The sequence below is a fragment of the Muscardinus avellanarius genome (assembly GCF_963383645.1).
Source record: "Muscardinus avellanarius genome assembly, chromosome: 4".
In the NCBI taxonomy this organism is placed as follows: Eukaryota; Metazoa; Chordata; class Mammalia; order Rodentia; family Gliridae; genus Muscardinus; species Muscardinus avellanarius.
In genome coordinates, this window is record NC_137789.1 from 5,214,632 (window position 1) to 5,229,292 (window position 14,661).

Here is a 14,661-nt window from a genome sequence, read left to right on the forward strand (position 1 = left end):
CTTACAGGTCTCCCCTGCACTGCCTTTGCCCACATAGGGTCTAGACTCAGCCAGGCCTTGAGGACAATCACCCTGAAGTCCCAGCCTTCCTTGCTGCTTCCTCTTACCACCTTGGCAGGGCCCTGTGGAGGGTCTGGTATATGCATCACCCCCAGTTTCCTAACATATAACTTGTTGAAGAACTAATGCATCCAACAGATATTTGTATTGTTCACCAGATGCGAGGCATTGTTTAGGGCACCAGGGACACATCAGTGAGCCCAACAGCACAAGGAGGAAGATAGATGCTTAACAACCAGCATTATGAACCAATAAATTGCAGAACATGTTAGAAGGTTATTGGTATTGTAAAAAAGCAGATCAGGCTAAGGGGGTGTCAAAGTGCTTTGATTTTGGAAGTTGCAGAGTTTAATTTCTTTGAGCTGCACCTGGAAGGACAGTGTATTCTGCCTGGATTGTCTCTCTCCCCGTAGCTTTAATCCATTAGGATCTGAAACTCCTAGGTACCTGTTTGAGTCAAGGATCCCCAGAGAGGCAGAAATGATAGAATAGAAAGAGAGAAGTAGATGGGAAGAGATTAGGCAAATCGAGTACTTAGTTAGTGAGGCTGACAAGTTCCTCAACAGTCCCTGCATGAGCGGGAGAACCAGGAGAGATGGAAACTTGTCAGCCCAAGTCTGAAGACGTCAGGCCCAGTGAGGTTGGGGGTATAGTTTTCAGTTCAAGGCTAAGGTACCCAGCACCTGGGGACTGCTGACTTGAGTCCCTACATCCCAAACTGAAGAAGTTGGAGTTCTGATGTACAAGGACAAGAGAAGGAAGGCTATTCTGACTATAGAAAAGACAGCAAGAATTTGCTCTCCACTTTTTCCTTCTAACCAGACCCCAACTGATTGGAGAGCTGGAGAGCAACTCTCTCCATTGAGAGTGGATTTTCCCTCTCAAGCCACTAACACACCAAAGGCTTTCCCCAGGGTCTTCTTTGGCAAGACCCCACAAACAGACCTGAAGCAAACCCATCATTCTCATTGATTGCTGAACCACTGGGCCTTCCTTTGCAGCAGAAGCATTGATAATAACAAATGGTAGAGATGAGGTAAAGCCTTGCCAGCTATTTGTGTATTCCCTTCCTTTAATTTTTTTAATTGGTGCATTGCAATCATACACCTTAATGGAGTACAAGATGGTACAGGCATACATGCACACTTTACTCATGTAGCCCTTCCCCATTTCCCACCCCATTTCCTTGCCCTCCCTCCTTCTCATGTTTGGTTTAGTGATTGACTTTGATATGATTGTGAATCTAACTGAGGGGGATGGGAGAGAGAGAGGGAAATTCCTTAGTGTGTTCTAATTCAGTGCAAGGATTGAGAATTAGTAAAGCTTTATCAGCTATCTGGGTATTCTTAATTCAGTCATATTGGCAACCTCAATCAATCATCACAAGTCCCCACCTTGCCATCTCAGCACCCTACACATTGCTTTAAGCAAACTTGATATCCAAATAAAGACAAGGACATAGTCCTGCCAACATACTTCTGTTATCCTGCACCTCTCTCCCTCCAGGGAGTTGTAGCCCTGCATACAAGGCCTGGGAGGGCAAGACAGCTTCTTCTGAGGCCAGCCTAGAACAGCCTCCTGGTTTCAAAGATTGGGCCTGAAGGTCACACACAAGGTCTTTTCCAAAGAGTCTTCTCAAATCTCTGCATTTGGAGACTGGAAATGATTCGATGTTTCTTAGCTTTTAGCCATTTTCTGGACACATGCTAAGCTAGGTTTTAGGTACTTGGTCTCATGCCCCAAAGCAACATTCCAATAGGAACAAACACCTGGTCACATGGTTCAAACCAGGCACTACACCTCCATCCTGCTGTGCTGGGCTACTTCTGGCCGAGTCACATGCTTTCTGTATGACTCAGTAAGGTGGAGACCCAGCTTCAAGTTGAGCCTCAGCCTGTCCACCTCATCCCAAGTGCCTTGCTGTTAAGTCAACATTTTCTTAATAAACTAAAATCTAGACCAGAAGTTCCCTACTCCGATAGTGTACTTGACTTGGCAGACTTGACTGAAACAAGATCCCTTCTAATATTCAGGAAACACTAAAGAATTAAATATTAAGAGGTATGAAGTTGCAGCAGCCTTCAAGGCTTTCAAAAAGAGAGGAGAAAAAAACTTGTTTACATTTGTGAGTTAAGATCCAATTGAAAAATAAGACAATAATAGAATACACATATTTAGTGTACTTATCAAGTTGATATGTAGTAATATGTAAGGTAAACATTCAGTATGTATTATTTAAAATACATGTACATCACATATCATCAATGCATATGTATACTTATCTCCTTATCTTTATTAATTAAAATGTGTATTAGAGAACTTTCTTTGGACCTCTGCATGCTGTGGACCATGTTTACCAAGCTGTCTTCCAGGGGCAGATGTTCTATGTGGCTGGAACATAAGACTAGGTCTTCTAGAGTTCAGGCTGCTTCAAGAGAATCACAGACAGACAGGAGACAGACAGATAAATTAGCTATCATTCTTTTCTCAGACTCACAAACTCTGTAAGGCACTCCTCTTCTCTCAGAGAAAAGTGGGTAAGTTGTTTAAAGAACAATGATGGAACATTATTTAATATTTTTCCAATCATGAGGTAAAATAAATTTTCTCCCTCCTGCAGAAACTTAAATTGAAGAGATTAAACCGCCTCAGCTTTTGAATTAGAAATAGTGATTATTTTAGATTCTAGTATTACTATTGGGAGAAGGAAATTTAATTCATGAAGAATAAATACAGGTGTTCTATTTTAATCCTACATTAAAGAACTCCACCAAAATATGGTTTTTGAACCAAGGAAGCCTATATCCTGATATAGGATGCCCGTATTCATGTGACATCCAATAAAAAGGCTATTGTAACAGTCCCAGTACCACAAAAATTCTATTGTAAATTATTTTTAATTAACATATACCAAAACATGGCTCAGACTCTAAGTGGCATAATAAATTTGAGAAGGAAGAGTAAAGGATAAGTACATTTAAGTTATTCCTCCACGTACTAACTTGAGATTCCTAGTGACTTAGAAACTCAGCTGGCATTCCAACTAACATGGTATTTATTCCATTCCATTAGATGGTAAGAGATACTTTGTGTTTCACCTACTGACCTTGAACTGCAGAAACTGGGCAAGTTTTCAACAAAGCAGATATAGTTTGGGGACTAAGAAGGTGAGAGGGAGGAAGAGAAGATGGATAGACAGAGTTGACTCCCAGAATCTGATAAAGATCATCTGAATGTTTCCTTGGGACTATTGTCTTGTCTTTCCTGGATTCTTACCTTGTCTGTATGCTCCCTAGGATACAGACCCATAGCCAGCTGTCTCTAGATGTTCGGAATTCAGAGTACCTCACCAGCATGCCACCGCTGCCTGCAGAGTGCCTGGACATTGATGGCGACTGGAGCACCCTGCCAGTTATCTTTGAGGACAGATATGTAGACTGTCCTGCCACAGGTTTGTCCTTGTCATAATCTCCTCCTCCTCCTCCTCCTCCTCCTCCTCCTCCTCCTCCTCCTCCTTCTTCTTCTTCTTCTTCTTCTTCTTGCAAAGAATCAAGGAGATGGCTTCCCAGAGGTCTCTGTTCTAGCAGATGCTCTGTTTATATCTCAAAAACAGTAAAACTAAAATTGACAGAGTATTTTGTCTATTAAAGAGGGAAATAAAAAACTGATGTTAAGCTAATTGAAATGGCTTTGTTTTAGGGACCATTATAATTTAATCTAATAAAAGGCCCTACTCCTGCCTTTGGGGGGCAGAATTATATCTAGTGCTTCAGTATTTTCACCTAGAGAATGTGAACCAATCCTGGACATACACTGGAATGACTTGTAAGTTGGAAAAAATCTTTTCTTATCCCAAGTGTGCAACTCAAGCATAAAGTCATTTCTGGCTGAACTTTAATAGCACTGAGTTCAAGTTCCTATGAACTAAGTGCCTGTTTTATGCTACAAGCCAAACAAAAGTACCCAAGTGGACTGTACATGAGGTATGAACAATGAAGAGCTTAAAGAAACCTACATGGGTAGATGTTCCTAAAGAGGCCTCCCCAGCCATGTCATGCTTCTACTAAATATTTTGAGGATACTGGCATGCGAGGTAGAGAAAAAGGTGGGACTGTTCATGAGTCAGTGATTCATATCATGGAGTCATTTGCCTGTATTTTTTGCACAAAAGTATCCAGATTGGTTGCTCTTGCAGTTTATTAATCATGTAAATAACTCATAATCTCTATTTCACAGGGAGAAACTGAGGCACAAGGAGTATGCATATTTATTAAAGATTATGTGGCAATAATCCACATTCAAACCCAACTTTACAGCTCATGCCCTACCTGCTCTCTCCCCTTGACAGATTTTATGTCACCATGCTCAGGAACCCATAGTTTAAATCAGGTGTTAAATTCGCTGAATATCACAAGTTCTGCAGTCTGACATTTGTAGCATGTTTAAAAGTCTTCTTGACTTCCAAGGACATTGCCACCTTACCTTGCAAAGGTGATAATTTGGTTCTCTGTTGTACTCTGACATCTAGTGCCAACCAGGTGTATGACAGCAAAAATATGTATCAGGGCAGTATGGGCTTTCAACCTGCCTGGCCAAAACAAGCTTAAAAACACAGCACTTGGGCTTTTTCATATATGGAGAGTGTGTGTGTGTGTGTGTGTGTGTATGCATGATGCATATATATGTATATATATGTATATATGTATAACATATATATATATATATATATGTTAACCTTCCTTATAGTTTATAATTTACAGAAAATTTGAACAGTTGGAGGAGAAATAAACTAAGCATTCACTGTCAGAACCTCTAATATGAGCATTGTGGGGTCTTATTGTAGATTGGCTTTCAATCTTTTTTTTTCCTACAAATACTATTAGATATTCTAGTGATTATAAATCTCAATTCCTCAACACACATGTCAAATTATATCACATAAATTTATTTTCTTTTACTTTTTTTCTGAGCCTGTCATGCAGCATCCATTAGAAGGCCATCCCAATCTTTCTGGGGCCTCCCCACCCACCTTTTTCTCTACTTTACATGTCAACACTCTCAAATGTTAAACAGAAACATGGCATGGTTTGGGGACACCTCTCTAGGAACATCTACCCATGTAGGCTCCTTTAAGCTGTTCACTGTTCATTCCCTCATGATGTTTTAGGAGTAGCAGCTCTTAGCTACATCTAGAATGTGCCTGATGGCGGGCTGCGGAACTCATGGTCTTAACTTCTTAGGAAAACCACAGCAGGTGCTGAGTGCTGGCTGTCTCCCAATACATCTTGCTGTACACCTTCCTCATTCCGCAAGCCACATTACAGCATTGCTCCATCCCCATTCAAAACCAAAGCTTCTCTTGACCTTTTTGTTCTTTCACAAAATGCTTTGATGGTTCTTTAAAGCCAAATCAAAAACTTCAACAATAAAGACCCATTTCCTCTTTCCTGTAGAGCTTGGTGGCCTTATTATTGATACCTTGCCCTGTGATGGTCAGAAACACTTGCAGTCCATCCTTATAGCATGCAGAAAGGAAAATAAAAGAGTTCAGTGTTAAAGAATTTCCGTGTTAAATAATAGCATTCATGCACGGTGGCCTGCCGCAGGATGTGACTCGGATACCTGCTGTACCCCACATACTCCTCAAATTTTGCCTTTATTATGTGTAGCCTCCCACCAGCCTCCCATGCCCCAATGCTAAGGCAACTGCGTGGTTCACATAAAGCCTCAAGAGTTGGACAGAATGTCTGGATTGGAGTTTCCTCCTCCACAATTAATAACGGGGTGACGTTGGGCAAAGGGGTAATGGTTTCTATTCAGAGGGTTACTGTAAACAATGGAAGGATCTATCCATGGGCATTAAGAAAGGTGAGGGACAGTCACAAAACAAGGATGAGCGCGCATTTACAAATGCCGTTTGTCAGCATCTGACTCTAAGTCATCCTCCGTGCACCAGACCTCCTGCTCCTCTCAGGCTCTCTACCTGCAAGGGTGAGACTGCATCGCTGCCATTTTGTCAGCCAGATTCCTTTCTGCACTTCCAGAGTCCTGTCTGATTGTCTCTGATAAATCTAAATGCTTCTTTGTTCCTATTACCTATAGAATAAAGATTAGACTCCTAATCTATACTTGGCATATAAGGTGATCCAGGTTCTCTCTAGCTGACTAAGCCCACCTCACTCTCCTTTCACTCTGACTCTATCCAGGTAGGAGCTCACCTGTGCCTAGCCAGACCGTGCACTCCAGTGACCTGGACCTTTGCCCAGCTAGGCCTCAAATGTGGCCTCTTACCTGCTTTTCTAAAGAGCTCGATTCATACTCCCCACAATACTGCCCACATCTTGATTTGTTTCTTATTGTTTTTTAAAAGGACTTATACTAATTTTAGGCTTCCAGAAAAGGAATAAATGAACAGGAAGTATAAAGATATTTATGTACTCTCTGCCCCCACACTTGCATAGCCCCTCACTGTATCCTACCCAAATAGAATATGGATATATCTGCACTCAGACATTATTAACACCAAAAAGTCATGAATCATTCTGGGCACAGGCTGTGGGTTTAGGCAAACATACAATGACATGTCTGCCTTTACAGTGTCATACAGAGTAATTTCTCTGTCCTCAAAAATCTTCTGTGTGCTATCCATTTATCCCTCTTCTTCCCCTCATCCCGAAAGCACTTATCTCTTCACTGTCTCCAAAATTTTCCCCCAATCCACGTGATTTTGGCAGAAGACCTCACCATGCTTGTGTTTACTTCCAAATATATTGAAAACCCCATCAATGCAGACACTGGTCCACTCTTACAGTGAATGTCTAGGTGCCCTCTCCCTGAGCTGGTGCCTGGCACATTACACAGACAACATTTCAGTGTATTCTTTGGTAATCAAAGCACTCCAGAGCAACTTACACTTCTAGTCAACTGGCTAATAATTCTGGATTCCCATAACCTACACAGGGTCCGGTAATATGCTAGAATGACTCTCAGAACTCAGGGAGGAACGTTACTTACAATTATGATTTTATTGTAAGGAATACAAAAGTGGCTTACTCAAACAAAACAGAAACAAAGGAAAACAGAGGTTTGTGGGCTAAAGTCTACGGTTTGAGAGGTCCCAGATAGAAGTTTTCATTGTTCTTAGGACTTGTTACCCTCTGAGACATACATCTTTGTCATTGGCCAGAGAAGGTCACTTGAACCAGTATATAGACATTTTGTCAGGGTTTTGTTATGTGGAAACCATGGATTGGACAGCTGACCACAGGGCTGAATTAGATTTCTTACTGTAGGTCGTATTGGAATTACTTGGCTCTAGGTCTTAACCCTCTAATCACTTTGTTGGCCATATTGCCAAGGCCTGCCTTTATCTTCATTGATCTCACTGGCGTTAACCATCTAATAACTCAGGATATATCATCTAGTTATCATAAACTCTCAGGACCTCCATGAAGAAAAAAGACACTTCTATGAATGGAAATTCCAAGCATCTGGAGTATATTTCAAAAAACGAGATAAACGATTTCTAATTTTCTTTTTATACAGTTACATATTTGAACAACCTGTGGACAGAGATTTGTAAACTCTAATGTAATCTAATGTAACTTTCTTTTTTTTTCTGTAGGGCATCATTTCAGTGTTTATCCTAACTTTGATGTTCCAGCCATAAGTCCTGCAATAATGAGTCTAAAAGAGGAAGAAGGAAACCATATTGTAAATAGAAAATCTTCTTTTCGGGAAGACTTTGTCTTGTCTACTATGAAACCACCACAAATGCACTCTGATGAAGAAATCACTAGATGTCCAGGGCATGATGAGCAAATACTCACTCAAAATCACAAGGAAGTATGCTCTGAATCTCAGGTGTATCTAACAATTGGTGAATTCCAGAACAAAACAGGAGCACCCGAAGATGAATGTTGGACTAGCCAAAGGTCTAATATTGGAACCTATCTTCTGGCAGATGTGGACATGCCCAGAAGGGGCCCAGGCTTAGAGGATGGACAGGCCCCTGCACTGACCTACATTGATGTGAAATCTAGCAATAAGAACTCCCAAAGAGCTGAGCCTATAGAGGCCCTTGGTGCTCAGCAAGACAAGAGAAGCTATAGAGAAAGCTGTGGTGTCCAAAGGACTGTGCAAAGCAAAGTGGTAGCAGGTGGAAATCACCAAAATAGCGTAACTTCAGACAAAACAGCCCTTCTTGAATCAAGTACTTTAGAAAAGGGAGCAGAGCAAGAGTGTAAGCCAGTGCTGCTAAGCCTGAAACTCACCCTTGCTGAGACTTGTGACCCACAAGGATTTAATATAGTGGAGCCTTTAGATCCTAGATCTTCCTCGCAGGAGCCTTCTGTGGAAGAGCAGGAGGAGCTGTCTGTGCTGTCTGGGATAATTAAGAGGTCGTCTTCCATTATATCTGATTCGGGCATCGAGAGTGAGCCAAGCTCTGTTGCCTGGTCTGAGGCCCGAAGCAGGGCCCTGGAGCTGCCTAGTGATCGGGAAGTCCTGCACCAGTTGGTTCGGAGACATGCCCTGCACAGGAACTCCCTGGAGGGCGGGCACACGGAGAGCAACACCAGCTTGCCAAGCGGTATCCAGGCCTCTCTCACCTCCATTAGCTCTTTGCCATTTGAGGAAGAAGAGCGGGAGCTGGCTCTCACCAAGCTGACCAAATCTGCATCTGCACCCCAGATCAGTAGCCCAGAGGACACCGCTGAAGGTACAAACATAGCAAAGAAAAAGGGGGACTTTCCCGAAGCTTCAGATATGCACCAGAGCACAGGTTCCCCTGAACACAGCTCTCAGTCCTGTGACTCTGAAGCTCAGGAGGCCAGGGGAGGCCAGGCCCTTGTGGAAGTGGCTTTAGATGTTGACAGTCAGCAGGGCCCTGGCTATATGGACATCCCCAAATGTACAGGGAGTCAGTGGGATCCTCAAGGACACTGTCGTCTGGATGGTAGGACTGATACTCCCAATAATGAAACCAAAGGTCTTAACTTTAAAATACCACGTATCATAGCACTTGAAAATCCTAGGACCAGGTCTTTTCACAGAGCAATGATGGATACCCCAAAAGGCAGGCCGAAAGACTTGAATGTGGGCAAACACCTTCTCTCCAACAGCAGCATCTCAGAGGTTGGGGGTGCATCTCACCATAAGGTGCCTGAATCCAGCTGTACATCAGCTGCGGATGCCATCAGCCTGATTCCCACAGGCGAGCAAGGTGGTGCCATCAATGACGTGATACTCAACAAAGGACCTCATGCCTTCCTGGAGGTTGAACAAGAGGCCGGCACTCTGTGCCCCACTGTGACTCACTCTGCTTCCTCCCAAGTTTTAAGAAACCAAGAGCTGAGGGCAGGCTCCTCCATCATGGGGCCCCAGCTGGCCTCTGCAGAGAACTTTACTCTGGATAACCTAAAGACTGTGGAGGTTGTCAATTTGTCTGTGTCTTGCACTGCCACCTGCCTTCCTTTCTCATCTGTGCCCAAGGAGACCCCTGCCAGAGCAGGATTCTCTTCCAAACAGAACCCAGTTCCCATCACTCACCAGCCTCTGGGCTCCTTCGGAGTCATCTCTGCCCATTCCAGCAAAGTGGAAGAAGGAATCAGTGAAAGGATGCTCAGGTAAGCTTGCTGCTGGTGTATCGCTCCCCAAGCAGTCACTTAGATTTTTCTGCAGATTTCCCAATCCTGTACATGCTACTCAAAAATCTAGATATTTATTATTTTCTGGTATAAATAAATAATGTTATCATCTCATTATAAGCCAGAGATACTGAATAAGGTAAGGGAGTAAGATTTATCAACAGGCCCATCTTTCAGTGTTCTTCCACAATTTACTGTATGTCTTTGTGTCTATACTTTTTATGGAAAAAATAGATTTTTAAAATGGTCCCTATATTTTTTCCCATTGGTAATAGTCAATATCATTCTATATTTGTAATTCTGTGTTTGCATCATTTTAGGATGTTTACAGTATCCTCATATATGCATGTACCATGATTCATTAGACATATTCTTAATAAGTGGACATTTAAATTTCACTCACATTTTACTATGACACACATGTCTCTTATGAATGACATTGTAATTTTGTTTTGGCACATTTGGAAGACATTTTGTAAAGCACCTTTGAAAGGATAGGATTTCATTAGATTGGCCTCCAGAATCTTTTTTGAGATTGTGAAGCTCTTAAGTTCAGTTTGTTTTGCAATGCCAGAATCCGTCCCTTCACCCTGTGTTGGGTTCCTATTCCTATCTCTCCTCTACATTCGAACTATATATTTGTGATCAAATTATCTCATCTAATTTACTCTTTTGCAAACTGCCAATGATAATCTGTAAATGACTCCCCCTTTACAGATATTGCACAAGTAGGAAAACATTGGACTTTTTGCTTTAAAAAGAAAATTGAATGTCCATCAGTTCAACAATTACATAGCAGACACTGTCTAATACCTAGACAGAATTGTCCCGGCTATTACATTACTCAGAGTCTATTGGGGAATCAGGTAGATGAGAGAAGTGAACAGAACAAAGATTGGGTAAATGTGATGAGTGTGTGCTCAATGGAGTCATAAGGAATCCGACCTATTTTATCTGGTGCAATGACTATCCATAGGGATGGTGGTAGGAGAAGCTTCATAGAGAATATGAGATTTGCACTGAGGGAAAATGTAACGGTGATGTTGCTGATTATGTGGATAATTATAGATAATAATAGAAGTTGAATATTCTTATCTGAATATCCAAAACATAACATGCTCAAAAAGTCAAAACATTATATATTTATTTACTTATGTACATATGTATGTATGTAACTATGTATGCATGTAGTGCTAGGGAGAGAACCCAGGGCCTTGTATGTGCTAAGCAAGAACTCTACCACTGGGTTCTCTTTCCTCCTCCTCCTCCTCTTCCTCCTCCTCTTCCTCCTCCTCCTCCTCTTCCTCCTCTTCCTCCTCCTCCTTCTCTTCTTCCTCCCCCTCCTCCTCTTCCTCCTCCTCTTCCTCCTCCTCCTTCTCTTCTTCCTCCCCCTCCTCCTCTTCCTCCTCCTCTTCCTCCTCCTCTTCCTCCTCCTCCTTCTCTTCTTCCTCCCCCCTCCTCTTCCTCCTCCTCTTCCTCCTCCTCCTTCTCTTCTTCCTCCCCCTCCTCTTCTTCCTCCTCCTCTTCCTCCTCCTCCTCTTCTTCCTCCCCCTCCTCCTCCTCCTCTTCTTCTTCTTCTTCTTCTTCTTCTTCTTCTTCTTCTTCTTCTTCTTCTTCTTCCTTCTTCTTCTCCTCCTCCTCCTCCTTCTCCTCCTCCTCTTCCTCCTCCCCCTCCTCCTCTTTCTCCTCCTCCTTCTCCTCCTCCTCCTCCTCCTCCTCCTCCTCCTCTTCTTCTTCTTCTTCTTCTTCTTCTTCTTCTTCCTTCTCCTCCTCCTCCTCCTCCTCCTCCTCCTCCTCCTCCTCCTCCTCCTTCTTCTTCTTCTTCTTCTTCTTCTTCTTCTTCTTCTTCTTCTTCTTCTTCTTCTTTTCTCTCTCTCTCTCTCTCTCTCTCTCTCTCTCTCTCTCTCTCTCTCTCATGGTACTGGGAATTGAACAACTCAGGAGCATTCTACCTCTGATATATACTACCAGCCCCAGTTTAGTAATTTATTTATGTTTTAAAACAGAATCTTGCTGTTTTGCTGAATGCCTCACTAAGTTGCTATAGCTGGCATCATAACTGGGATCCTACTGTCTCAGCCCCCCAAGTTCTAGAATTAGAGGTGCATACCACCATGCCTGGCCTCAGCCCATACTATGAAATTCCAAATATTTTTGAGCACTGACATAATGCCACAAGTGGAAACTTTCATATCATGAAACTCTTTCATGCTCCAAATTCTTAAAAATATTTGATAAAATTAAAATTACCTTCACAGTATGTACACGTAACATATATGAAAAACAAAAAAAAAATCACATTTAGAATTGGGACCCTTCCCCAAATATATTATTTTTTTACATGTAGAGTATTAAAAAAAATATGTGACAAAACCTGAAATCTAAAGCATTTCTGCTCCCACAGAATTCAGATGAGGGGTATTCAACCAATTCTTGATTGGTTGGCAAGACTCTGACATTGGGAGTCTGATTCCCAAGTCCATACACTTATCTTGTCAGGTAAACACACAAAGAGCATGATAGCCAGGTGGGGAGGGCATTTCGGGCATTCAGACTTGCATGCACCGAGACACAGGAAAAGTCAAGCCATACAGTTCATGCTGGGGATCATAGGAAATGTGTGACTCATGCTGGGAGGCTGGAGTGGTGTTAGATGATGCTGGAGAAGCAGTGGAGACCAAGATGTGGTGGGCTTGTGTGTCAAAGGAAAGGAACATTCACTCTAGAGAGATCATGTTACAGATTGTCTGGGTCCTTGGAGCTCACAGAAGCTTAGGCTTTCTGTTACCCAGTTTCCTGTTAAGAATCAGGGTGGAGATCTGCAGAAACAAAGCCCTGTAGCTTTCCGGGGCGCCTTCCTCTTTTCTTGTGCAGATCGCAGCCTCACTCTCTGGTTCTTATGTTCAGCACTTGCCACTCAGCAGACCCTCTGCCTGTGGATGCTCACTGCACACCAGCCCTGCTCATTTCCTGCTCTACATGGGATACCCAGCTTGGCTTATGATTAATTCGTGTATTCTCCAGTTTTTATCAGGCCAAAGAAAAATTTAAAAAAGAACTGAAGATTGAAGGATTTCTGTACAGTGACTTATCTGTACTCGCCTCTCATATCCCATATTTCCCACCAGAGGAAGAGGAAGAAAACTTGGAAGATGGGATTCACTTGGTTGTGTGTGTCCATGGCCTGGATGGTGAGTTCTAAAAATGGTTTCCTCCTTGAAACTGTGAAATATATGCAAGTCATAACACTTATGGATTAATTTAGGTCAGGTATTTATCAAAATATTTCAAATTGCAACTTTCGAATTAAGTACTACTGTGATAAACATAAGTTTAGAAAAATGGCATAGCCTTGTTCCTACAGAAAATATGTCTGTAGGACAAGAAATCTACTGAGTAAATGAACTAGATAAATGAATAAGTCATTTGATACATAAATGGAATAAAATAAGTGAAATAATTGAGTGAATGTTCAAATTAAAGAAATAGAATGAACAAATGTGTTACTGAAATGAATATATTAATAAAATTCGTGAATAATTATAATATAGGAGTTAGGATTTATGAATCAATAGAATTGTATAAATAAATGAGAAATAGAGTAGAATAAATAAACGAATGCACTTTGAAGAGCTTCAGGGTAGTGGAAAGAACTATTTTGCAGACTACTTTTAGTTATTTTTTGCATATGGGGTACATTTGTCTAACAGACACTCTAAGGTGTCTATTCTTTAATGTGCAGAGACAAAAAAGTAACTTTCTCACTCTCATCCATTGAAGGTCATTTATGACCTGTTTGCACCTCTCACTTAGGTAATATTAAATGACAAAAAGGCAAGGTCTCAGTTCTCTTGTTAAAATAAGAAATTTGGCTGAGCCATAGGCATTTACATTGTTTCATTGTGCTTATGGGAGCAGAGGAATATTTCAAGGTGAGAGCAGCTTTATGGACGCTGAACCATTTCAGAGAGCCCAACTGTTCATTGTGTTAGCACCTGGGCAACGGTTCATCAGTATCAGTTGGAAGCCAACTGATACCAAAGCCAGGGTTCTATTGCGGGTTGCCTTTGTAACTCAATGTGCATTGTCTAAAATGTTTTAAATTGTATAAGATCTGTTTGTTCAAATTTGACTTCCAAGAGTATATTTATATTAACAGAGGAGCAAGCACATAGATAACAGTGATGAATATTTACAAATCTCTTTTTGATGTGAAAAACCCACAGCTCATTAAATTATATTTTCAGAGAAAATTTTAACTTTCAGAAAGTTCTCTGTCATTCAATAGCTGCAGGATAAGGGGGCATTTTCATCTCTTAAATTCTTTATGCTGACTATAGACACAACTTCTTTTAAGGCCGTGTCCTGGCATGTTATCAGAGAACTTAGAATAACAAGACCAGCATTACAGTACAAAATTTTAAAGATAGAAATGAATAAAGGAATAAATGAAATTCAATGTTTTAATTTCTAAAAGAAAATTACCATTTTATGACTGTGACCCTCCAGATGTGAACACATGCTGTGGTAGGCCACCTGGATGGGTGGCACTGGAAATATCTAATCATCCCTGGGGATAAAGGATACTCCCAGACTCTAAATTCCCTTGAATTAATGTACAGTTTTACCCTCCTGTGAATTATGGGGTAATTTCACAATGAATGACAGAAAATGAGCTGTGAATTCACTGATACATTAGAAATGATTTGCAGCTATGACCTGACAGGTTTATTGCATGGAGACAAGATAACCTAAACATCCGAATGAGCAGCTTCTGTATTTCAGCTCCCCAGGAATCACGATGAGCAATAGGCTTTCAGCTCTATAGGAATCACGTGGAGCAATAGTCCTTAAATATAATTTCGATACCACATGATCCTGCATCCTTCAGGAAATTTATGCCTGAAGACATATTCTTTGATATCAAACCCATTTGCCATATGTTTATCTTAGA

General features: G+C 41.5%; 1 protein-coding gene across 1 annotated transcript in view; it reads left to right on the plus strand.

Moving 5' to 3' along the window:
• The window catches only part of FAM135B (family with sequence similarity 135 member B), a gene marked incomplete at both ends in the record, with an annotated part of 208,160 nt that overhangs the window by 181,370 nt on the left and 12,129 nt on the right, over positions 1-14,661 (plus strand). Inside the window, 3 exons of the mRNA XM_080695259.1 lie at positions 3,357-3,511; positions 7,685-9,686; positions 12,732-12,898. Of these exons, the coding sequence (XP_080551385.1) occupies positions 3,357-3,511; positions 7,685-9,686; positions 12,732-12,898 (2,324 nt within the window). The remainder of the gene's footprint in view (positions 1-3,356; positions 3,512-7,684; positions 9,687-12,731; positions 12,899-14,661) is intronic.